This window comes from Sapajus apella, unplaced genomic scaffold (genome assembly GCF_009761245.1).
Source record: "Sapajus apella isolate SASKATOON/1434 unplaced genomic scaffold, GSC_monkey_1.0 scaffold35, whole genome shotgun sequence".
Lineage (NCBI taxonomy): Eukaryota > Metazoa > Chordata > Mammalia > Primates > Cebidae > Sapajus > Sapajus apella.
The window spans coordinates 4,932,692-4,959,777 of NW_022436975.1; the positions used below are offsets into that span (position 1 = coordinate 4,932,692).

The 27,086-nt window shown below is 43.8% G+C and overlaps 1 protein-coding gene and 1 non-coding gene across 2 annotated transcripts in view; one reads left to right on the top strand and one right to left on the bottom strand.

The window, feature by feature from the left end:
- The window catches only part of ALKAL1 (ALK and LTK ligand 1), a 28,446-nt gene extending 11,216 nt beyond the window's left edge, over positions 1-17,230 (bottom strand). Inside the window, exon 1 of the mRNA XM_032296074.1 lies at positions 16,886-17,230. Coding sequence (XP_032151965.1) covers positions 16,886-17,075 — 190 coding nt within the window. The 5' untranslated portion in view covers positions 17,076-17,230. The remainder of the gene's footprint in view (positions 1-16,885) is intronic.
- An 8,880-nt stretch (positions 17,231-26,110) lies between these two features.
- LOC116563650 lies at positions 26,111-26,217 on the top strand. Its single transcript, XR_004274496.1, has one exon. It is a non-coding gene; the product is annotated as a U6 spliceosomal RNA (small nuclear RNA).
- Positions 26,218-27,086: the final 869 nt, after the last annotated feature.

Here is a 27,086-nt window from a genome sequence, read left to right on the forward strand (position 1 = left end):
TACTCCAGCCTGAACATAGGTCTTTTCTCCTCTACTTGTCAGAAATCAAACACAGCAAATTGGCTTTGGTAGTGTCAATATTTGGGCCAGGAGCTACACTGGTGCTTTCTGAAAAATGAATGAGCTGAGCGCCGCAGAAGCACCTACTGTGGCTAAGGTGTGCTCAAAGACTTTATAAATATTCTATTTCCGAAAGCCTTTTAGAGTATAATTTTAATCTCTAGACCCTGTGACAATGACGACACTCAGGTGTGTAGAAAATTACATATTTTAGTTAAATTGCCCACCTCATCTCCAACCCACTAACACACTTTGTAACTTCTATCACAGCAGATGTCATGTTCTGGTTAGCATGATGGTGCACCATGTGTGTGTCTGCCTCCACTGAAATTATGGCTTCCTGAGGAAAGGTCTTGTCCCCCTGTACAACCTGGCTTTGCTGGCAGGGGCACCTGGCACATGTTCAAGGAATGGGAAGCCGAGAGGGTTGCTACCGCTCAGAAGGAAACATCAGCACCTTCCGGCGCTCAGTACAGCCCACCAAGAAAACCACACTTTTAATTCACTTGAATTTTAACTTCAAAGCACAAACATCATACAGGAACACAGGAACGCAGGGCAGATTGATTTAACTGAAACAGAGAAGTGGTGTTTAAGTTGACACCTGAAGCCAGAGATAAACAGGTAAGAAGAGATGGGAATGGGGAGGACTGCAGCGTGTTCCAGTATTGGAGGAAATGTCCAGAGTAGCTGAAGAAGAGAGGGGTGAGATGAAGCTGCAGGTGGGCTTTAGAGTCAAGCCATACACAAACTTTGTGCGTAATCCTGTGGGTGATGAGGAATCAAAGGGCTTTAGGCAAAGGACTGGCATGGTTAAGCTTCATTTTCAAAAGAGCATTAGCGGGCGGGAGGGAATGGGGAAAAATGGCCGAAGGATACAAAGCTGCAGACGGGTAGGATGAGCAAGCTCAGAGGTCTGATGCATGGCAGGAGGACTGCAGGGAATAATGACATGTTGTATGCAGGATAATGGCTAAGAGAGCAGAGTTCAGGGGTTCTCACCACCGAAAAAAAAAAAAAAGGTGAGAGGATGGATATGATTTGCTGGACCACAGTAGCCACTGCACTCTGTGTATATATATATATATATATATATATATCAAAACATCATGCTGCACACTCTAAAGATAGACATTAAAAATAAATAAAATTATATCCCATTCAAAGTATTTTTAATAAATAAACTCTGCTTTTTTGAGACAGAATCTTGCTCTGTTGCCCAGGCTGGAGTGCAATGGTGCGATGATGGCTCACTGCAGCCTCTACCTCCTGGGCTCAAGTGATCCTCCCATCTCAGCCTCCCAAAGTGTTGGGATTACAGGCATGAGCCACTGAGCCTAGCATAAACTATTTTGAATAATAAAAAACAATTATGCCTAAGTATTGTGAAAGGAAAATAAATCTCAGGACCCCAAAATCACTAAACCAAGGGAAAAGTCAAGCTGGGAACTATGTCAGGCAAACCTGCCTCCCATTTTATTCCTACATAAGTTAGCTACAAAGATGAAAAGCTACATACCTCCCTCATGATTCGCCCACAAGGAAATTCTTTGTGGATGGAGGACAGACAGAACACAAAGGCATCCCTCTGAGGCTCACCTGAGACAAATGCATATCTGATTGCTTGCCCTGCCCTACTGACTATGTAAAACTGCAGATTCACTGACCCACACTAAATTGAGTATTCAGTGGAAGGCTGATCGAGGACTCAAAAGAATACAGAATTTTGTCTCTTATCTACTTCTGACCTGGAACCCCCCCACCCACCTCCCTGCATACCCCCTTTTCCCCTCAAACCCGTTTCTCCTCCCCCTCCCCCTTCAACTTGTCCTGCCTTACTGAACCCAACCAATGTACATCTTACATATATTGATTGATGTCTCAAGTCTCCCTAAAATGTAAGCAAGCTGTACCCCAACTACCTTGGGCACAGGTCAGCAGGACCTCCTGAGGGTGTGTCATGCGTGCATCCTTAACCTAGACAAAATAAACTTTTTTTTTTTTGAGACAGAGTTTCACTCTTGTTACCCAGGCTGGAGTGCAATGGCGCGATCTTGGCTCACCGCAACCTCCGCCTCCTGGGTTCAGGCAATTCTCCTGCCTCAACTTCCTGAGTAGCTGGGATTACAGACACGCACCACCATGCCCAGCTAATGTTTTGTATTTTTAGTTAGAGACGGGGTTTCACCATGTTGACCAGGATGGTCTCGATCTCTTGACCTCGTGATCCACCCGCCTCGGCCTACCAAAGTGCTGGGATTACAGGCGTGAGCCACCGCGCCCGGCCAAAATAAACTTTTTACATTGATTGAGAGCTGTCTCAGGTACTCTTTGTGTTACAGTATGGAGGGCAAAGGATAGATGCAGAGAAAGTTAAAAGGTTTCCAAAGGCGTACAGTCATGGGCTGTTTAATGATGGGAACACATGCTGAGAAATGCATCGGTAGGTGAATCCTTTGTTGTGGGAGCATCACAGAGCGCACTTACATAAACCCTGGTGGTAGAGCCTCCTGACACTCAGGCTTGATGGATGGTACAGCCTATTGCTCCTAAGCTACAAAACCTGTTGCACTGAATACTGTCGGGAGCTGTAATACCATGGTGAATATTTGTGGCTTTAAACATGTGTAAACATAGAAAAGGAACACGAAATACGGTATTATAATCTTGTAGGCCCACCATGGTATACACAGTCTGTAGACAATGGAAATGTCCTTTTGTGGCACGTGACCGTAACTGTATTGACTAGCACTGGCCTGCGCAGGGGCCAGCAAATGACGGCTCTTGAGCCAGAGCCAGCCTGCACCTGTGTTTGTGAATAAACGTGTGCTGCAACATGCCCACATCTATTTGTATAGGGGCCATCAGTGTCTGCTTTTTCACTATAGGGTAGAACTGAGTAGTTGTTGCCGAGACAGTATGGCTCACAAAGCCCAGAATAGAGACTATGCGGCCCTTCCGAGTTTGCCAATCCCTGCTCTGCAGTACACTCCTATTTGTACTAAAAACAAACTAAAATGGAGGGGGGAGCCAGGGAGCAGAATTCTGGGGGTGGAGGGAAGGGATACTTTTCCATGCACACCCTTTTTAGTACTTTTAACTTTTTCAAATATAAACCTGTATTAATTTTTCAATAAAAACTAATTGATTGACTCAAGCCTGTAATCCCAGCACTTTGGGAGGCCGAGGCGGGTGGATCACGATGTCAAGAGATCGAGACCATCCTGGTCAACATGGTGAAACCCCGTCTCTACTAAAAATACAAAACATTAGCTGGGCATGGTGGTGCGTGCCTGTAATCCCAGCTACTCAGGAGGCTGAGGCAGGAGAATTGCCTGAACCCAGGAGGCGGAGGTTGCGGTGAGCCGAGACTGCACCATTGCACTCCAGCCTGGGTAACATGAGTGAAACTCCGTCTCAAAAAAAAACAAACAAACAAACAAAACAAAAAAAAAAACTAATTGATTGAAAATCAATTTGCATTTAGTGACTAGATACAACTGATAGTTTTGACCCACAAAATATTAAGTAACAATGTAAGAAAATTACCCCAGGCCTGGCGCAGTGGCTCGCACCTGTAATTCCAGCACTTTCGGAAGCAAAGGTGGGTGGATCGCCTGAGGTTGGGAGTTCAAGACCTGCCTGACCAACATGGCAAAACCCCGTCTCCACTAAAGATACAAAAAAAAAAAAAAAAACAGCCAGGCGTGGTGGCATGTGCCTGTAATCCCAGCTACTTGGAAGGCTGAGGCAGGACAATCACTTCAACCCAGGAGGTGGAGGTTGCAGTGACCAGAGATCAAGCCACTGCACTCCAGCCTGGGCGACAGAGCAAGACTCCATCTCAAAAAACAAAATAAATAAATAAAAAGAAAACTCTTCCAAAACAATGCAACTAGTTGATTTCTCTGTGATGGAAAATGCTCTAAGAGAGCAGGATCTACAATGAGATAAATGGGAGCCACACATGTAATTCTATATGTTTAGTAGCCACATTTAAAAAGTAAAAAGAAACGTGAATTAATGTAATAATCTGGCTAGTCACAGTGGCCCACACCTGTAATCCCAGCACTTTGGGAGGATGAGGCTGGAGGAGTGCTTGAGCCCAAGAGCTTGAGACCAGCCCGGGAAACACAGTGAGACCTCATTTCTTTTTTTTTTTTTCTTTTTTGAGACGGAGTTTCACCCTTGTTACCCAGGCTGGAGTGCAATGGCGGGATCTCGGCTAACTGCAACCTCCGCCTCCTGGGTTCAGGCAATTCTCCTGCCTCAGCCTCCTGAGTAGCTGGGATTACAGGCACGCACCACCATGCCCAGCTAATTTTTTATATTTTTAGTAGAGATGGGGTTTCACCATGTTGACCAGGATGGTCTCGATCTCTTGACCTCGTGATCCACCCGCCTCGGCCTCCCAAAGTGCTGGGATTACAGGCTTGAGCCACCACGCCCGGACTGAGACCTCATTTCTAAAATTAAAACTGAAAATAATAACTTATTGTAACCGAGTATAGCCTATTATCATTTCAACATGTTATCATTATTAATTACTAATGCGATATTTTACTTTCTTTGCACTAAGTTTTCAAAATACAGGGTATATTTTGCACATACAGAAAATCTCAATTTGGACCAGCCATGTGTTGAGTCGAGTGCTCAAGGGCCTCGTAGCTCGTGGCTGCAGTGTCAGAGGGCACAAGTCTAAAATGAAAGCTTCAGGCCGGGCACGGTGGCTCATGCCTGTAATCCTAGCACTTTGGGAGGCTAAGGCGGGTGGATCATGAGGTCAGGAGTTCAAGACCAGCCTGCCAGCATGGCAAAACCCCATCTCTACTAAAAACACAAAAAACTTAGCTGGGCATGGTGGTGCACACCTGTAATCCCAGCTACTCGGGAGGCTGAGGCAGAAGAATCGTTTGAACCCAGGAGGTGGAGGCTGCAGTGAGCTGAGATCACACTCCAGTCTGGGCAACAAGAGTGAGACTCTGTCTCAAAAGAAAAATAAAAAATAAAAAAATAAAATAAAATGTAAGCTTCAAATAGCTAGATAGGAGAAAGAAGTGCTAGTAATCTATAGCACTGTGGGATGACTGTAGTAAACAATAATATACAATACAGTTTCAAGTAGTTAGAAGGAGGATATTGAACATTCCCAAGACAAAGAAATGATAATTGTTTGAGATGGATATGCTAATGACCCTGATCAGATTACTGTGCATTATATATATCAAAACATCACTGTGTACCCCATTATTATTTGCCAATTAAAAAATAAACAATAAAATAAAATGTACACTTCATTCCTGTGGTATATAACTACAGTTATATAAAGAATTACATTATTTGGAAGTAACAAAAAACAAAAAAAAACAAAAAGATCTCTAGGTAATGGGTGATCATTATCTTGGAACAACTTGAATAAATGACTATCTCATTCATCCAATTCTAAAAATTTCTAGTTTTTATTTACTAAAACAGTTGCCATCTGCCACCCTCATCAACTGTCAGTTTACAAAATCTTTTAAAGAAATAGATTTGCATATGCATGTGCATATATATGTTGGCATGTTCATCTCTTATTCCTATACTCTTGTTTAAAAATGAGCCATGATCATGTGAAATAATGAAAAAACCATAAAGCAGCACAACCAGAATATAAAATAATTGAAAATGTTTATTGTTTGCTTCTACCTGCATATAATTTGACTGTCTTATCATAAAGGTAATTTGTTCTGATATGATTTACTGTTGGCAAGCCTTTTTAATTGATCCTCAGTCCTTTGTGAAGTACTACGGAAAATTATTTTACGCTTCAATCTAGCATTACATTAGGTACTTAAATCAAAATGCTTGCTGTACAGCTCTTTGAGTTACTTGTTTTAAAGACATGGCACTATTAATCTCATTACTAATCAATACAAATCAATCTAATCAATGTATAACAAGTTCCTATTTCAAAAATAAGAACAATTACATTTATTGCAGCAGTACTGAGAGAATTACTGATGAGAACTGTGTTTGGAGAAAAATTTAAATTTAATTTCAATATGACAAAAAATTCAAATTTTTTAAATAGCAGAAAAAGCTTTACTATATTAAATATATAATAGCAGAAAAAGCTACTTCAATCTCTGGCTTCATCGTCACATGGAGTTCTCTTGTGTCTCTGTATCTTCCCATGGCTGTCATCTTATTAATAACACCAGTCATATTGAAAAAGGGCCGTCTCTAGTATGACCTTTTAAATATATTAAAGTTGACTTTTAAATATATTAAAGAAATATTTTTAAAGAAATACTAAATTGGCTGGGCGCAGTGGCTCACACCTGTAATCTCAGCACTTTGAGAGGCTGAGGCAGGTGGATCACTTGAGGTCAGGAGTTAGACACCAGCCTGGCCAACAAGGTGAAACCAAAAATACAAAAGTCAGTTGGGCATGGTGGCATGCACCTGCAATCCCAGCTACTCGAGAGGCTGAGGCAGGAGAATTAATTCAACCTGGGAGACAGCGGTTGCAGTGAGCCGAGATTGCAACACTGCACTCCAGCTTGGGTAACAGAGCAAGCCATCTCAAAAATAACAAATACATAAAAATACTAAATTAGTAGCATTTAAAAATAAACCGTCATAAAATGTGTGCCTTCTTCTTTCCTTATGTAGTTACATGACATCTGTACCAGTATATACTTGGAAATGTATAAATATTTGTAAATACATGTTTTTATATCATGCTTCTTCTATTACAGTTTTAGATATTTAAATAGAGGAATGTATGTGTGTAACTCTCTTTTTTACACACACACATTAGCCGGGTGGTTAATGAGACCTAAATGCCATTTAGGCTGCAAATGACGCAGAGGATAAAAAAGTAAACTCAAATTGTTGCTTATGATCTTCTAAATTTTTGCTTTGTTCTATAGAATAGCAGTGTCAGCATCCTCTGGGAGCATGTTAGAAATATGGACCAAGCCTAGACTGACAGAGTCAGACTTTTACTGGAACACAGTATGTTGGATATACTCCCATTGGTATGATTTTGCGTGGCAGTTTTGAGGTGGAGAGACAGAGCTGAGTAGTTGCTAGCACTTTCTCATACTTCCCGTACGGAATAAGTACAGATGGATTCTGCCTTCAGAAAGGACCATATATTGTGTATTTGTTTTCCAGGGCTGCCGTAACAAAGTTCTACAAATGGGATACCTTGTATCAGCGACTTACTGTCTCACAGTTCTGGAGGCAAGAAGTCTGAAACCAAGATGTGGGCAGGGCCATGCTTTCTCTGAAGTCTTGAGGGAAGGATCCTGCCTCGCCTGTTCCAGCTTCTGGTGGCTCCCGGCAATCCTTGGCATTCTTTGAATGGTGGATCTTCCCATGGCCATCATCTTATTAAGACACCAGTCCGCCCGGCGCAGTGGCTCACACCTGTAATCCCAGCACTTGGGGAGGCTGAGGTAATCGCATCATAAGGTCAAGAGATCGAGACCATCCTGGCCAACATGGTGAAACCCCATCTCTACCAAAAACACAAAATTAGCTGGGCGTCGTGGCACGCACCTGTAGTCCCAGCTACTTGGGAGGCTGAGGCAGGAGCATTGCTTGAACCCGGGAGGTGGAGGTTGCGGTGAGCCAAGATCGTGCCACCACACTCCAGCCTGGAGCCTGGCGACAGAGCAAGACTCTTACCACAAAAAAAAAAAAAAAAAAAAAAAGACACCAGTCATACTGAAAAAGGGCCAATTTTCCTCCAGTATGACCGACCTCATCTTAACTCATTACACCTTCAGTGACCCTGTTTCCCAATACAGCCACACTCTGAGGCACTAGGGGACTAGATCCTCAATGTATTTTGGGGGAAGGGGAACACAATTAAATTCCTAATGTGTGCAATCTGAATTCACTAAACAAATAAATTAGAATTAATTATTTTCATTACAAAAGTTAATTATTGTCACAATAATTTCCTCAAAATTCTTTTTAAATGATTTAACCATGACATCAAAAAACATGACTTATTTACAAAATTTCAATGGGGCATAGCTTTTATATAAATAAATATATTCTGTAATGTGAGGTTTTATTACAATCTCCCATGAACGAAATTAGCTAGTTAATTTAACCAGTACAAGTTGTAAAGACCCACCAACAAAAAAACATCCTGACTGAAAAACTTCCAAAAATAGAAAATATTTATGTTTGGGTTTTTTTAGAAACAGTCTTGCCCTATCACCATAGCTGGAGGTGCAGTGGTGCAATCATAGCTCACTGCAGCTTCAAACTGCTGGGTTTAAGCAATCCTTCTGCCTCAGCCTCCCAAGTATCAGAGACTACAGACATGCCACCATGCTCAGCTAATTCTTTTTTTCTTTTTTAGCTTTTTGTAGAGAAGAGATCTTACTTTGTTGCCCAAGCTGGTCTCAAACTCCTAACCTCAAGAGATCCCTCCTGCCTTTAACCTCCCAAATTGCCGAGATTTCAGGTGTAAGCAGGTCTCGAACTACCGGCCTCAAGAAATCCTCCTGCCTCAGCCTCCCAAAGAGTTGAAATTTTAGGTATGAGCCACTTTCCCTGACCAGAAATATTTTTAAAACATTACTCACTCCAGGTTATTTATATTAAAGTTTTGTAGTCATATTATTTAGATGTTTTTCTGATTTTTCTATGTAGATTTAGAAAATTAAATTTTTATTTATACAATTATTCTTTCCAAGGCCGGGCGCGGTGGCTCAAGCCTGTAATCCCAGCACTTTGGGAGGCCGAGGCGGGTGGATCACGAGGTCAAGAGATCGAGACCATCCTGGTCAACATGGTGAAACCCCGTCTCTACTAAAAATACAAAAAATTAGCTGGGCATGGTGGCGCGTGCCTGTAATCCCAGCTACTCAGGAGGCTGAGCCAGGAGAATTGCCTGAACCCAGGAGGCGGAGGTTGTGGTGAGCCGAGATCGTGCCATTGCACTCCAGCCTGGGTAACAAGAGCGAAACTCCATCTCAAAAAAAAAAAACAAAAAAAAACAATTATTCTATTATTCTTTCCATGACAAATACCTTTAAAGGACAGTATTTACATCCTAAAACCAAAACCCAATGTTTTGGAAGATGTCAACCACCTTCAAGAGTGATACAAAGTTTTTTAAATACGTGTTTTATTATTGAGCACTTTTAGATGCACAGAAAAACTACATAATACAGAGCATTCCCATATGCCTGGCCCTAGTGTCTCTTATTATTAACATTACATTAGTGTGGCACATTTCTTGCAATTAGTGAACCAGTACTGACATGTTCTTACTCACTGAAGTCCACACTCCTTTCAGATTTCCTTCACTTTTCCTTAATGTCCTTTTTCAGTCCCAGAATTTCACATTACACGTAGTCATTATGTTTCCTTAGACGCCTCTTGGCTGTGACAGTCTCTCAAAATTTCCTTGTTTTGGTAACTTTGGCCATTTGGAGGAGTCCTGGTCAGATATTTGCAGAATGTCCCTCATCTGAGATTTGCCTGATGTTTTCCTTGTGATTAAACTCTTGTGGGTTTTAGGGAGGAAGACCACCAAGGGAAAAATGCCCTTTTCATCACATGCTGTGAAGGGTACACACTTTTAGCATAATTTATCTTTGCTGATGTTGACCTTGACTTCCTGGCTGAGGCCCTGTGTGTCAGGTTTCTTACGCAAAGCTCCTCCTTCCCCGCCCCCGCCGCCTCCCCCTTGCCCTCCTTGTCACTGTACTTCACAGAAGGAGGTCACTATGCTGAGCTCACACTAGACGACTGGGGAGTTATGTGTCCCTTCTTTGGGTACATAGTATCTACATGCCTTATTTAGAATTCTTCTGCATGAGAGGTTTGTCTCTCCCCCTCCAGTTATTTATTTAATCATTTACTGACACAAGCACTGATTGATGACTATTTATTTTATACTTTGTGTTATAATCTAATACTACTTTCTTTATTTTGTATCTCAGATGGTTCTGGTTCTGGCCGTTACAAAAAGTTTTAGTTGGCTCCTGCGTTCCTTTGACTCTGTCACTGGTAGGTTTTTGTTGTTATTTTTATTGCTTTGTATTTCTTTACCACTTTTTAAAAACTTTTTGGCATCACCAGATACTCTAGGCTTATTTCTTATTGTTTCCTGTCCTAGTCTTCATTTGAGGGATTTCTCCAATGAATCCTGGTTCTTTTTATTGGAGAATGGCATTAGAAACCAAGATCAGGACACTTGGTGCGCTCCTGGTGACTACAGTGTGACTGCTTTTTGCCCCTCGAAGCTGACAGAGCAAGGAAAAATGTGTATATAGTGTTGTCTAAGCGAGCAACTTGATTTTCATATATCTGGTGTTTAAATTATTTCTAAAATTGAACTACGGTGCTTAATAGAACATATTTGGGGGGCTGGACACAATGTTATCCCAGCACTTCGGGAGGCCAAGGTGTAAAAATCACTTGATGTCAGAAGTTCGAGACCAGCCTGCAAAACATAGTGAGACTCTATCTCTACAAAAAATTTTAAAATGAACTGAGCATGGTGGTGCATGACTATAGTCCAGGCTACTTGGGAGGCTGAGGCAGGAGGATCCCTTGAGCCCAGTAGTTAGAAATTGTAGTGAATTATGATCATGCCACCGCCCTCCAGCCTGGGTGACAGAGTGAGACTCCATCTCTTAAAAACAAAAAAAAAATGGAATGTGCAGCATCTGTAACATGTCACTGATTATATTACAAGAACCACCTAAAATTTATTTTAAATGATCTGATTTCAAACACATAGTCATATGCTGTACCCAACCATGTCCCGTGTCCTCTCTTAAGACTGGACAGTCATGCTTTGCCTTCTCGGCCAAAGTAAAATCGTGTGTCCAGCCAAACCTCCAAAGATGCCTTGGTTTCTTTTATAAATTCAAGTAGACAAACTAAATAATCTCTAAATCTTTTTGAAGTCCTATATTATGCAATATTATGATAAAATTCTAACATTAGATTGCATATTCACCAAAGGACAGAATATTAAATGAGTCTAGAAAACTTGAAAAAGTACAAAATCATGATATAAAGTAGATTTTCTTCTTGTTTTAAGCACAGGACAATTGATGTTTAATTTAAATTTTAGCAATTTCAACTGAAGACTGAGCTCATGGAAATGATTTATTCAGTTTCTGGTTTAATCTAGCTAATCCTCCTTCCAGATTTAAAATAATCATTTCCACAGACACTTAAAAAGATAAATGAGCCGGGCGCAGTGGCTCACGCCTGTAATCCCAGCACTTTGGGAGGCCGAGGCGGGTGGATCACGAGGTCAAGAGATCGAGACCATCCTGGTCAACATGGTGAAACCCCGTCTCTACTAAAAATACAAAAAATTAGCTGGGCATGGTGGCGCGTGCCTGTAATCCCAGCGACTCAGGAGGCTGAGGCAGGAGAATTGCCTGAACCCAGGAGGCGGAGGTTGCGGTGAGCCGAGATCGCGCCATTGCACTCCAGCCTGGGCAACAAGAGCGAAACTCCGTCTCAAAAAAAAAAAAGATAAATGAGAGTCTTATAAAAATGCTGAAACATTTCAAAAACAAATAGATGTACCGCATTTCACATTGTGTTAAGATTTTTATGTGTAATCAATTATTAAGAATGTCGGCCAGGCACAGTGGCTCACACCTGTAATCCTCGGAAGGCCGAGGTGGGTGGATTACAAGGTCAGGAGTTTGAGATCAGCCTGGCCAACACAGCGAAACCCCGTCTCCACTAAAAAAAAAAAAAAAAAAAAGTTAGCCGGGCATGGTGGCATGTGCCTTTAGTCCCACCTACTTGGGAGGCTGAAGCAGGAGAATTGCTTGAACTCGGGAGGCAGAGGTTGCAGTGAGCTGAGATTGCGCCACTGCACTCCAGCCTGGGCAACAGAGCAAGACTTCATCTCAAAGCAACAGCAACAAAAAAATGACAACCAAATGACAGTAGATTAGTTCTCGCAGGAAACACAGGATCCAGCCCTAATGATGTTCTTGGATTAGACAATGATAAGTCCTACCAACAAACTAAGCAACTGGGAAACTCCAGAAGACTGTTAATCCAGCAGTAAATGAACCACCCTAGAAGCACGATCTCCAACAAACAAAACTTGCCTTTACTGTGACCAGAAATAAAGGACAGAGAGCATGTTTGAAGGCAGAACACAGGTTTAGGCAGGAAAGGGAATCTCAAGTTTGAGATTCCGTAGCTGAGATATTCAGCAGCTAATGAATATGTGAATTTGAAGGACAAGGTAAAGAAAAAGGAAGACGATACCTTTTGGAATCTTCCATGGATTTTGTGAAAAATCCATTGATAAACCTGGAACCTTGGGGTGCTCGAACACTTAAAGGCTGAAGAAGAGATACTTGGAGAAAGAAGGAATGGCTAGAGAAGAGAAGAAAGCAAGAATAACTGTGGAATCAGGAATCATTTAAAGAGGAAGAGATGGGTCAACTGCAGCAAAGAGTCCAGCAGGCCAAGTCAGATAAAGGCTGACAGATGCCCACTGGAGTCAACTGGAGTCCAGGCGGGGACATGGGCAGGAAGAGTTGATGGAGGTCTGGAACACAGGCGAAGCTGGCAGAGGACATCGGACTTTGCCCTGCGAGCTGTATTAAGTATGCATTTTTATTTTCGGTATTTCTGATGCTTTGACATCGTGGGGCCTTGTTGACTCTGGAGAGACTGCCCCTCCCAGGGTAGCCATTCCTAGAGAGAGTAAACTCACAGAGACAGAACACAGGCTTAGCTAGGAAAGGATCAAGATTGAGATTCTGTGGCTGAGCTATTCAACAGATAATGAACGTACAAATTTAAAGGACAAGGTAAAGAAATGGTGCAAGCTCGCTTTTCATTTACAAAGCACCAGTGCAGAGCGCACACCTTCACCACCTCCTCTACTGGGCTCTCAGACTCTGGGCCAACGTTCCTCTGCCCTCATTGCTCCAGGGTCAGGTACCTGACAACTAGAGGCAGCCCTTAGTGCCAGGCCCACTGAAATCATTCAAACCAGCCAGTCCTACGCCTGCCTGCCATGTCTTGGCTCTCCTGGGGAAATCACAGCACAACCTCTTACCCACATTTTCCCTGTTCTTCCTTCCTCCTGACCTGCCCTGATGCTTCCCCCTGTGGCCCTGTGCGGTGCGCTGTGCTTCTGTCTTTAGAGACCCGTTAAGATAAACGTCTTCCTTCATGACGGTCATTTCCATGTGTCTGTGTCTTACTACCTCTGATTAAAACAAATCCCACATACATTTTAAAACATGGAAGGTGGTAGACCCCGCATAGAAGGGTGATCTAGTCATATAATGCAAAAAGTGGCTACAAGAAAGCTTATATCTCTCTTTGTAATCTTCTGTAACAGTTTTAAGTTAACTTTTTATAAATACAGTATGTGGTTTCCTAGATTAGACAACGGAATTTTTTGTTGTTGTTGTTGTTGAGACAGTCTTGTTCTGTCGTCAGGCGCCAGGCTGGAGCGCAGTGGCACAGTCTCGGCTCATTGCAATCTCCGCCTCCCGGGTTCAAGCAATTCTGCTGCCTCAGCCTCCAGAGTAGCTGGGACTACAGGCGCGCACCACCACACCCAGCTAACTTTTGTATTTTTTAGTAGAGACGGGGTTTCACCATGTTGGCCAGGATGGTCTTGATCTCTTGACCTCGTGATCCACCCGCCTCAGCCTCCCAAAGTGCTGGGATTACAGGCTGCGCCCAGCCGGCAATGGAATTCTTTATGCAGCAAGAGTTTTCCAATATATTTCAAAATACCTTATTGTGAATGTTTTTGAAATGTGCAGTTATTCTCTGATTACCATATGTTAAAAATTTTACCAGTGTAATGTAAAATACTGAATCAGATAATAAAATAGATTAAGCACTCATAAGAAATGTTTTTCCTAAGAATGGCATATATGTGGGTTTAAAGGATTGGAAGGATAAATCTCTCAAAAGTAACACAACTGAACCAAAATTTAATTCATCAGTATATGAGATAAGCAAGTTTATTGCCCATTGTCCACATAACCTAGCCGATGCACTAGATTTCCTTTCTTTCTTCTGAGGTATCTTTTATTTTTGCTATATCTATAAAGAATTCTTTTTTTTTTTTTTTTTTTTTTTTTGAGACGGAGTTTCGCTCTTGTTACCCAGGCTGGAGTGCAATGGCGTGATCTCGGCTCACCGCTACCTCCGCCTCCCGGGTTCAGGCAATTCTCCTGCCTCAACCTCCTGAGTAGCTGGGATTACAGGCACGCGCCACCATGCCCAGCTGATTTTTTGTAGTTTTAGTAGAGACGGGGTTTCACCGTGTTGACCAGGATGGTCTCAATCTCTTGACCTCGTGATCCACCCGCCTCAGCCTCCCAAAGTGCTGGGATTACAGGCACGAGTCACCGCGCCCGGCCAAGAATTCTTTAAGTGTGGCTATTTTAACATTTCACCAATTAATGCAGTAGTAATGAGTAATTCTTTAATGTAGTAATTAATTTTTATTCTTTTGACTTAAAGTTCAGGGTACAGCCCCTGCCCTACTTTGTTTTTAAATCTATTAGAAATCACAAGACATTGTGCTTATGACCTGGACGATATTCTCCTCCTGAACGTAACCCCTGCCACCTGCTGAGTGTGCCGAATGAGACCATCCAGAGATTACCTTGTCCTCTATATTCTCAAGCCCTTGTTTGTCCCTGATCCATGCATAAGTACTCCATTCACAGACTGAGATACGGATGGCATGAGCCACCCTTTTCTTCCCTTGTGAATGTAGTACAGCAATCAAAAGATAAGACTATAGTCACAGACGGCAATGACTTTCAAGGCGCCCACAGGGCCCTTTCTGTCTGACTATATTGTTTTTTAAAATTTCAGATGGTTGCCACTTTTAACTTTTAATAAAATATTGTTGGCCAGGCGCGGTGGCTCATGCCTGTAATTCCAGCATTTTGGGAGGCCGAGGCAAGATCACCTGAGGTCAGGAGTTCAAGACCAGCCTGACCAACATGGTGAAACCCCGTTTCTACTAAAAATACAAAAAAAGAATTAGCCTGGGCATGGTGGTGGGCCAGTAATCCCAGCTATTCGGGAGGCTGAGGCAGGAGAATGGCTTGAACCCGGGAGGCGGAGTCTGCAGTGAGCTGAGATCGCGCCACTGCACTCCAGTCTGGTCAACGAGAGCAAAGCTCCATCTCAAAATAAATAAATACATAAATAAAATATTGTTTTATCCCTGTAACACACTTCAGTAAGTCTTTACTGTCTTTGAATCAAAGAGAAAAGATTATTGAATGAAACAGAAGGTCTGAATGAATGTGTGTCCTGTTGCTTCTGTGCTTTGAGAGCCTTTCTCCCAGGCCGTTCACATTCCAAACTGACCCTTTATTCTCTGAGATAAATATTTTAGGCTCGAATAATTTTAAGTCAAAGTGCATGATCCGTGTACACCACAGCCGCAGGGCTGTGCTGCGGACACTGACCCTGTGCCCTTCCGTCCTGAGGGCTCCACAGTGGCCGGCTGGACTGAGAGGCTCTGCCCAGGTGGTCCACACACCGCCTGGGCAGCACACCTCAGCCTCCCGCCTTCTCCATCCCCTCCCCGGGGCAGGACACCCTGCTCACTGAGTGCAGGTCTGTACCAGCCCCTCCCTTCACACCCAGGTGTGCGGGAGAACAAAGACACTGCTGTCTGCTCCTCTGGGTGGCCTCCGCCCTTTGCGTGGTGACAGATAGGAACCTGAAGAAAGTTTGTGGAGTGAATAAGTACATATTTATATTACAACTATTGCGAAAGAAAAATGGTACTAAGAAACCGTTGTTTGCTCTTTTAGCCGTGAAGCCTGAGGGGAAGAGGTCAGGAGCTGTGGTCCCAGGGCCAGCCGCTAGCTGCGGCGCACCCCCAGGCCACCCTGGGCCTTCTCCTCACCCCAAGCCCAGTGCAGGCCACCAAGTGCCCCTGCCGAGGGGCCCTTCTGTCCCAGCCTTGCCGGCAGCTCCACCTTGCTCTGCTCTTGCTGGGTGCGAACAGACACGTGTGAAGAGCTTCTCGCTTCTGTCCCCACCTTCCTTCCCTGCGTATCCTGCCCTCCTCCCTCCAGCGCCGCCCCAAGTGCCCGGCAGCCCCCTCGGACCCACTTTTCCAGGGGCTTTTCGGTTTTCCCCGCATTCACACGACTTCTCTGCCTATGGGTGTCTCATGACCCTCTAGAGAGGCGACTTCTTCCTCCCTCATTCCTTCCTCTCCCCTCGGGCATCTAAGTAGCAGGAACGCAACTGTCCAAAGTTGATTTGGGAGCAGCCGCCTGCGTCTTGCGCCCTTCTAAAATAATCTAGGAACGGTCCCCGTAACATAAGCCGCCGCCTGCTGAAATTAGCCAGTCCTCAGCCACGCCCTGCGGCCAGCGTGAAGGGGAGAAGAACGGGGTATTCCCAGCACGGTCAGGTGTCTGCGGGCAGCAATCTTAGTTAATTCTCAAAACCCCGGAAGACCCAGAAATGAGGCGCTGATAGGGACCTAACCTGTCCACTACCCTTGCCCTGGGGGACTGAAACCCTTGTCTTTGGGCTGCTCTACCAGTTTATTTCCAAAAAGGCCTCCCACACCTGAGAAGGGACATAAAAAGCTGGTCCCGTTGCCAGCCTGATTTCTTAAGTCTCAACCTTGGTAAATCTAATATGCTTATGACCTCTTTCAGGGAGCTGGGAATCTGCAGAGATGCTCTGTTCTCTACTGCACTAATTTCAGGCTTCCCACAGCCAGTGCCTCGACCGGCTCCCAAGGGAATCCAGGAAGCCCCAGGCGCAGGGCAAAGGATGGGGCAGGACTTGGGCATCTTACCTGCTCTGTGGAAGCTGCTGGGAGTGCGGCCGCCTCCGGCTGCGGAGAGGGAAAGCAACGGTTTGGGCTCTTCATCAGCGACGCGGGTTTCCCTGCGCCCCCGAGGCCTCCCGTGAGCTCCGTGCGGGGACAAAGCCAGCGCCAGCAGGAGGAGCGCGGGCAGCTGGGCGCTGGGCTTAGGTAGCCGCATGTTCGGACGCCGGGAGGAGAGAGCGGGAGGCTCGCGGAGGATCCTGACGCCGGCCGGGAGAGTGCGCAGCCCAGGAGAGGACCAGCGGGACGCAGAGCGCGGCTACCCGGCCGGCCGCGGTCCTCACCGCGCGCCAACCCGCGTGTGCGTCCGGGGTTGGCTGGCGCTGCACTGGGACCCGGCCCCCCGCGTGCGGTAGCTTACTTACGCGGGGCGGGATGCGGGGGCGGGAACGGGAGGCGGTGCCTGGGGACGCAGTGAAGTCCCCCGGGATGAGGGCGTGTCCTGTTGTGCGGGACCCTCTGAAGTCCGCGCCGCCTGCCCCAGCTGACCCCAGCCTTGGACTCAGCGGGTCTCAGGGCTTCCTATGCAACGCCTGCCTCGGACCCGGACCCCGGGCTCGCTCTCCGGGCGCCGTTCCTGGGAGGACCCACTAGGGTACCCGCCGCATCGCCCCAGCGGTTCTCCCCGGGCTCTGTCTCCCGCCCTCGCCTGCTCTTCCCGCTCAGCCTGGGTGTCCGTCACGGCTTCCCTTGGCTGGCGGGGTCTGTAGAACCCGCGACGCCTAGGTCCGGACGGAAGAAGACAGCGCAGGGGTGCGGCCAGGATGAGCGGAGATTGCGGTGCCTTGGGAGCAAAGGTGCGGGTGCGCTCTCCTGCCGAGCTCCTGCTTGCTCAGGAATGCTGGCCACGCCGTCGCGCCCGCCGCCCCTGCCCCAGCCGGGGAGGCCCGACCTGCCCTCTGGGCGCGGCACCGCGTTCTCTCCCGGGTTGGGGAGCGGAGAGCCGAGAAGGTCCGGGGCACCGGGACAGACGCCCAGCTTCCCTGGCCTCCCTGGTGGGGAGTGGAGGGTTCCGGTGCTTCCCCAGGTGAAATCGCCAAGGTTGACCAGTGTGCCCAGGAAAGCAGACGGCTGGGTTTTTCAAGTTAGGGAACTCTTCTAACTCTAACTCTAAAGAGTTTTAGTGTTAACAACTTACAAAATGAAATTAAGGCTAGTTCTGATTAAAATAAAGCGAGCATCTCTGATGAAACCGCGCTCTGTAAACTGTTATGGTTTTAGTCATTTCAGCCGTCTGCTTTATTGCTTTATATTAAATATATTGAAAAATGTTGAAATTGCTCTCTAATCAATTGACTACTAATTATCTCCTCATATGCAAAGTGCAAATAGATGGAAAAAAGACGACGGCAGGAATAACTAAGGGAACTGAGGCTTCTTACCCCTTAGGCATCGCCCAACGTTAAATCACTCTACAAAAAGGGATCTTGTCGGTCACAGATCCTGAAAAATGACCTCAACTCCTTCCAATAGTTTATCTAGGCTTGGCATTTCCAACATGCCTAAGAAATTGCGGAAACAAATCAAGCTTTGCAGGAGTCCTGTGAAATCGTGCCTTTGGATGAAGCTCTTTTGAGGAAGTTGTGACACAGGTGAAGACTCCTTCCAATCATTTCACTGTTAAGCAAGCATAGGAATCTGGTATTTACTAAGCAAACACAGTAGTGTAAGAGAATGGCTTCCACCGTGGGAGACGAAGAAAGTCTTCCTAGAAAAAACAGGTTAAGAATAGAAGTTCACAGACATTGACAGGCACTTCAAAAATTAATTTTAATCAGAAAATTAAAAGTTAAGAACTAGTCCGAAAAACGATGAAGAAATGCAGTCTGAAATAATGCTGAGGAAGAAGTGATGATGAAACCATGACAAATGGACTTTATCAACCATCTATCAGAGCAAAAGACAGCAAAAACTGGAAGCTGAATGATTTCTCTCTTCCTATACTGAAAACTAGAGGAGATCAACAAAGCAATGAAGTTTTCAAGCCTAACAGTTTGGGGTCACTTTGATGTCATTAGCCATCAACGTGATGCTAATTATCCATTTCTACACATTAAATAATAAATTAGCAAGTGTTACTGAGGATTCGGTGGTGGGCACCTGTAACCCCAGCTACTCCGAGGCTAAGGCAGAGAACTGCTTGAATCTGGGAGGCAGAGATTGCAGTGAGCTGAGATTACACCAGTGCACTTCAGCCTGGGTGACAGAACAAGGCTCCTTTAAAAAAACAAACAAACAAAAAATTTCAAAAGCCACAAGTATTGAAAAATCCATTGCTGTATCTCCCCAAAATATTGGTAATATGAACTTGTATTAGTCAGTGTTCTCTAGAAGGACAGAACTAACAGGATATATGTATATATATATATATACACGCACACATATATGTGTATACACACACACATATCTATCCTGATGTGCTTATGCATATGTATGTATATATAAGGGAGCTTATTAAGTATTAAATTACACAATCACAAGGTCCTACAATAGACTGTCTGCAAGCTTGAGGAGCAAGGAGAGTCAGTCCAAGTCTCAAAACTGAAGAACTTTGGATCCTGATGTTAGAGGGAGAAAGATATAAGCTGGGAGGCCAGGCCAGTCTCACCTTTTCACATTTTTCTGCCTGCTTTGTATTCACTGGCAGCTGATTAGATGGTGCCTTCTAGATTAATGGTGGATCTGCCTTCCCCAGCCCACTGACTCAAATGTTAATCTCTTGGCAACACCCTCACAGACACTCCTGAGATCAATATTTTGTAACCTTCAATCCAATCAAGTTGACACTCAGTATTAACCATCACAAAAATAAGATTATGACATAAAGCCAGAGAGTTGATATACCCCTGAGGTGGGAGAGTAAAGGTATGTTGCTGGCCTTGCCAGCTGAAGGCAAATTGCTTCTGGTGGGCCTTATGGACAGGAATGGAGAAAAAAAGCATTTGTCAAGGCAATGGCTGCATACCAGGTACTAGGAGATGTGTTAATTTGCTCAAGCAATGAAACCACATCTGGGACAGCAGCTGCAATTGGAGCCACCACTTGGTTAAGCTTATGATCATCCACTGTCATTCTCCAAGATCCATCCATCCGTCTTCTTCACAGGCCAAAGCAGCTCTAATGGCTTCCATTTGGCCTTTCCCACGATGGTAGCCCCCACCCTACCAGTCAGGGACCAATGTGGGGGTTCTGCCAGCTACTAAGTATGTCTATACCAATTAAGCATTCTGGCACTGGGGAAATGATCACCGGATGAGTCTGGGGACCCACTGGACCCATTGTAAGTCAGACCTGAGCTAAACCTCCATTAATTACCTGACCTCCATAAGCCCCTGCTTTAACTGGAGGACCAAGTGACATTTTGTGTCCCCTGGAATCCTCGGTAGCTAAGAGCCAGTGTTCAGTAGTCCCCGCAATGTCTATTTCCCTTTCCTCAATGCACAGTTACCCTGGTAAAAGGCTGGAGGTCTCCTTGGGGAAGGATGGGGAAAAGATTCACTACATAAATTGTTGATGATGTAGTGGGGTCCTTCCTCAAGGGGACTCAGTCTCCCCTTCATTCAAGGGGTTCTGGGTTTATAAACTGTCTCAAGTCTGGAAATTAATTGATGGGCCATGATTCTAATTAATAATTCAAATTAGTCTTTTGTCCATTCAACCTAGAATTTTTCTGCTTATATAAATTAAGTAGGAATGCAGCAGGCTTCCTATCAGTTTCACTTCTAGGAACACTGATTAATTAGCCAATGCCAGAGCTCTACATGAGTCAGACTATTCCGATTGCCACTTTGCTTCTGCTGGCCATTATGGTAGCTATACCCATCTTGCCTTTGATGGTTGAGCGCCGCTAGTTGGCCCCTGCCTCCTCGAGATCCAATTATTCCCATCGTATTTAAATTTTGTAGTTGAATGACTGTGGTTCCCACCATTAGATCTGACATATAGAAAAGAGCAATTACAGGGCTCTTCAAAGGCGCTGCCCTCACAAATCTATTTTGCAAGGCATTGTTCAAGGTTATATCTTCTGGACCCTCCCAGCTGGGATAAGAGTAGGTCTAAAGCGACTCATCCATTCCACCATCCCAATCTCCCTAAGCCTTTAGATCCCTTCCTCTACATTAAAGCAAGGGAGATCAGACATTTCCAGCTTGCTCACAGTGAGCTATCTTTTAATCCATATTTCAGCTAACCAAGCAAATAAACTGTTAGAGCCTTTTTTAACTCTCCAAGCTGCAACATTAAAAGCAGAGTCCCTACTTAGTGGACCCAAAGCAATAAATTCAGCCTGATCCAGCTGTATGTTTCTTCCACCATTATCTCATACCCTTAATGTCCGTTTCCATGGCTGTTCTCCAGATTTCTGCTTATATAGATTACAGAACTCAAACAGTTCTTTTCGAGTCGGGCACATCGCCTCATGGGTCACACTCAACCTCACTTCTAGGAGCCCACCAGGACTTTAGTCTAATTATAGGTGTAAAAGCAAATAAGGGTGTTGGGGGTGGCTCCTGAGGAGAATCAACATTATTTTGCCTGTCACCTGTCTCAGGGGAGGCCATCACTGCTGTCTCTGGCCGCACAGGGTCTATCTGCTCACACACAGGTGGAAAGGCAGGTGGCAGCATGAGTTGGGGTGGGCACGTGGCCACTACTGGGTATGGAGAAGCTTCCTTCTGGCAAAAAAGGTTCATCAGAGTTTACAATCTCCGGGTCAGGGTCCTCCCACATGTCCCCATTCCAAGTTGCAGGATCCCATTCTTGTCCGATCAATATCCTCACTTTAACAGTAGACACCTGGCGAGACCTCGCCTGCACTGTTCCTTACAGGTCAGCCATGCATAGTACAAGCGCTTGCGTCGGTCTTTCCACAATTTCAGCTCTTTCTCTACAGGAGTTAAGACTTTGACTCAGGGAAATCTTAGCAGATTTCAGGCTCAGTATCTGCTTCCGAAGCCAGGAGACAGAATCCCTGAGTTCCTCATTTTCTTTCATCACTTTGTTCACTAAACTTAGGAGCAAGCGGCCAGCTTCATTATGTTCCTTGGGTCTCCACATATGGTCAAAGGTAGTATGTACAGAGTCACCAAACTCCTTGCCTCTCACGAGTGGTGAATCAGGAGTGTCACATGCATTTATTTTGCATAATTCTCTAAACAGTTCAAGCCAAGGACTATCAGTGTTCTCCATACCATTAAAGGTAAAGTCCTGGCCGGGCGTGTTGGCTCGCGCCTGTAATCCAAGCACTTTGGAGGTCAAGGCGGGCGGGTCACCTGAGGTGGGGAGTTCAAGACCAGCCTGACCAACATGGTGAAATCCCGTCTTAAAAGAAAAAGAAAAAATGAAAAGTAGAGTACTTAGCATTTTTAGGTCTAATCATATTAAGCTGCCAACTTCCGAAAACCCAAAACCAATGAAAGAACTCCATCCTTAATATTCTGTTCCTCTAGAGCCGCTCCTGTTACCAAAATCTGTATTAGTCAGGGTTCTCTAGAGGGACAGAACTAATAGTGTGTGTGTGTGTGTGTGTGTGTGTGTGTGTGTACTTACAAAATTGCAAGGCCCTACAACAGGCTGTCTGCAAGCTTGAGGAGCAAGAAGAACCAGTTCAATACTGAGTTTCAAAGCTGAACATCTTTGGAGTCCAATGTTCAAGGGCAGGAAACATCCAGCACAAGAGAAAGATGTAGGCTGGGAGGCTAGGCCAGCCTCGCCTTTTCACATTTTTCTGCCTGCTTTATGTTCACTGGCAGCTAATTAGAAGGTACCCACCAGATTGAGGGTGAGTCTGCCTTCCCCAGCCCACTGACTCAAATGTTAATCTCTTTCGGTAACACCCTCACAGATGCACCGGGGATCAATGCTTTGTATCCTTCGATCCAATCAAGTCCACACTCAGTATTAACCATCACAAAACTTAATTTTCAACAATCATCATCTCTATCTGTATACATGTTTTGTACCTTCTTAGGTACAAGGCTATTTTTCTGACCAAAATAAATACAAGCTCTGCTTCAGGTTAGAAGTCCTGTTTTAGATCAAGTTAGGTTATTGATTTGAGGTTATCTGATAGGAGCTTGATTCAATTATGAACTTGAGGAACATGTCAGGACAGTAACATAAAAACATGGAACTTCCAAGACGGTTAAGCCATACTGTGGAGTTGATGGCCCCTTTTTACAGCAATAAAATATTTCACATCATGTCTCTCTAGAAATTGGTGTGTTACATTTTACTCTGACCATTTTTTCTTTTTACTACAACCTCTGACACAACTTTTACGATAATTTCTTTCAGTTTTTTTCTACCAATATTTATGGAATTGCATGCACACACACATACGCACGCACACACGTGCACACACACACACACACACACACACACGACCCATTTGCAAGATTGTTACTTAATACAGGTATTGATGGACTTACGACATGCAACTTACGACCACTCGACTTTACGACTACAATAGCTAGCCACGACTGCTCCGCGTCTGGCAGCGCAAACGTTGCCCAGCTGGGCGGACCACAGTGCGGACCAGCTTCCGGCAGCACTACCATCTCCGCATGCACCATTTCAACTGTTATCCCAGACTTGGTACAGCAATTTGTGTTTTGTGTCTTGGATATTTTTCATCAAACCCCTCCCAATAAATTTCTTAGACATTTCGAAGCAATGGACCCAAACATCCGAACGATTTGCAAGGATTGAACGGATGGCGCACGATGTGTTTCGTCCATATCTTGAAATTTATGAAGAAAAAAAGAAACATACAATTCAGACAAAGCTCACCATGTTTATGAAAAAAACCAACTCCGGTAACCCCAACTGCTGCCTCAGATGACGACATCAACGATCTGCAGCCTAGCACCAGCGGCCAATAAAATGCTCCGTGCATGTTTATAGATTTTGATATGTTTTTCAATTGGGAAAATGTTTCCTATAGTACTTTTTACACCTGTATTTTGTATTTTTGTATGCACCTGTATTTTGTAATTTTGTATGTTTTGCAAATATTAAACCAGTTGTACTGGTAATGCAGTGTTTTACTTAAACCTGACGAATGTAAAAATAAGAAACAAAATGGTGTAGAGATGATACAAATGGCATAAAATGAACAAAGAAAATTATGATATATAACAATAATGAAAGAAAATTATGATAAAATATGACTTAAAGATTTTATAATATCATTTCACAGTACTGTACATATAGCCTACTCAACTTACGACCAAATTGTGTTACGACCGGTCTGTCGGAAACAATCGTGGTCGTAAGTCGAGCACTAGCTGTATTTTGCTATCTGATTTGATCTAAACTTCATCCAATACATGCATAGTGTAAATGAAACAATATATGACAATGTTTCTAAATATGTTTTTTAAATCCTATAAGCTCTGCGTCTATTTTACCGCTTATTTTTCCCTTTTGAGTAAAATTAAGAATCTAATAATAATCACAATATCATTTATCCTCTTTTGATGCTCAAACAGCACAATCTGATCAGTGGGGTCCTGTGGCCTGTCTCCTTTCTCTTTGGCACTCCACAGCATCTGTGAGAGCAGTAAAGGTGTCTAGGCCTGCCTTGATTTCCCTGATTGCTTTCCATCAGGGAGAGACATTGACCTGGCCACTCTAAAGGAGATTTTACTGGAGATGGGGCTGAGTTTGTTCCACATGAGAGCATATAACAGAGCATCAGAGATCTACGTGTTAAGGATCCTGAATTCATGCAGTTCTTCCCAACTTAGCTCCAACTTTACGAAGCCCTTTCCTAAAATCATTTTTTCAAATATGTTTTTAATTTTCCCTTTTAGAGTTACTACTAGTTCTTCAGAGTTTTCATTGTGTGTGTATATATATGTGACTTATAAAATGATGTCGTAAAACTAAGAGAAGAAAACAAAAGGCAAAAATGAATACGGTCATTTGTAATTCAAATGAATATATAATAGGCATATTTATAAACTAACATTTTCTGTAACAACCTGGCTTTATGACAATCTGCAATTTCTAAAAAACATAAAGATTTTTGTTTGAAATGCTGAATAGTAATGATTCTGTATTTCTTATCGTCTTAGGAAAAATATTTTATAGTGCAGCATCTAAATAGAGAAAATTTGTTTGGGTTAAAGGAAATTAGGAAATTGCTTTCTCTTTGTTCAAGATTCCTTGTCCATATTTCCCTTTTATTTTATTTTATTTTTATTATTATTATTTTTTGAGACGGAGTTTCACTCTTGTTACCCAGGCTGGAGTGCAATGGCGCGATCTCCGCTCACTGCAGCCTCCGCCTCCTGGGTTCAGGCAATTCTCCTGCCTCAACCTCCTCAGTAGCTGGAATTACAGGCACGTGCCACCATGCCCAGCTAATGTTTTTTTTTTTTTTGTATTTTTAGTAGAGACGGGGTTTCACCATGTTGACCAGGATGGTCTCGATCTCCTGACCTCGTGATCCACCCGCCTCGGCCTCCCAAAGTGCTGGGATTACAGGTTTGAGCCACCGCGCCCGGCCATATTCCCCTTTTGATCAAGGCCAGGCGAGAAGAGAATTAGGCAGTATATTTATGCTGCATGGTTGCCCTTAGGGAAAATGCTTGTTGATTCCACCCCGATAATCTCTGCCAAACAAGGCTTCGGCCTGGACATTATGGAAGAGATGCCTTGGCTACACAAGCACAGATGATGTGAAGAGTGGCCGCTCTAAATGCACAGGGGAATTTTAAAGATGTTCCTAAATTATACCGGAATGATAAACAGCTTATTTTATAAATGTCTGTGCATTCCCTCTCTTACATGTTTAGTCTCAGCCATTTTGCATCACTTTTGAGATTCAGAATCAGCTAAGTGGCATACTTAAAGTGGGAGGAAAAAGATAATATTTATAATTCTACAGCAAATACATCATAGTGTATGCCATTCATATTTTTAAGCTGAGATAATCAGAAAGATAAAAAAAATCGTTATATTCTTAGGTAACTGAATCATTACAAACTTTCAAAAACTTTTTCCTATGCTGAGTGCAAATAAACTATGTGGCTGGGAATTTTTTTTTTAAGTAAAAGGTTGGAACTTAATTTAAAAGTATTTCATAAACTTTTACATGTAAAATGCTATGCAGAGTAAAAGTGAGTTATAAGTCATCACCCTGATCTTGAAGGGGAAACAAAATAACAGGCTGAAATGGCAAAATGTGTGCTCGCTTCCGGAGCACATATACCAAAATTGGAACGCTACAGAGACGATTAGCATGGCTCCTGCACAAGGATGACATGCAAATTCGTGAAGCGTTCCATATTTTTGCTGCAGTCGACCACCTGTCATCTTGCTTTGCTTCTCTGCCGCGATCCCGCAATGACTTCACAGGGCCCTTTACTTCCCTTCCATGATCCTGCAATGACGTCACGGGGTCGGTGACGTCATTGCCTTCCCTTTTTATTTTTAATTTAAAATTATTTATTAAAAAAATGAAATGCCAAAATGTGAGACAACAAAATCTTTTTTTTTTTTTTTTTTTTTATGACGGAGTTTCACCATGTTGGTCAGATTGGTCTTGAACTCCCGACCTCAGGTGATCCGCCCGTTTGGCCTCCAAAGTACTTGGATTACAGGCGTGAGCCACTACGCCTGGCCAAGACAACAAAATCTTAAGACATGCTAAATAAGGACAGCCAGAGAGCCAAGGTACACATTTCCAGTAATTCATGTATTGAGGGGAAAGAGGGATTGGATCAGTGTGCCATTAAGATACACAAACTAATATTTGTGTTTTTAATATGTACAGTCATCTTAAAATGAACGATTGACAATGCTCTTAAATACTTTAATAACAGGCTGTATTTACAATAATAAAAATCAGTCATGGTATGTGGTAGCAGCAATTTACGAATGCTTTATTGTTCAGCTGCTGTTGAGTGAGAGTGGAGTGGAGGACGCAGTCAAATGTGGAAGTGGGAAAATGGGCCCTGAGTCTACAATGGATTCAAATTCCAGCTCCATCACTTAATAGCTCTGTGGTCATATGGGAGTATTGGACTCTCTTCAAGACTCCGTTTGCTCACTGTAAGACAATAATAATCTACCACTTTTGGTGATTGCCATGTATAGATTAGACTTATTTTTAGGTTCCTTTAAAGTTAACACCATGGCAGAAATTTCAGGACACCCAGAG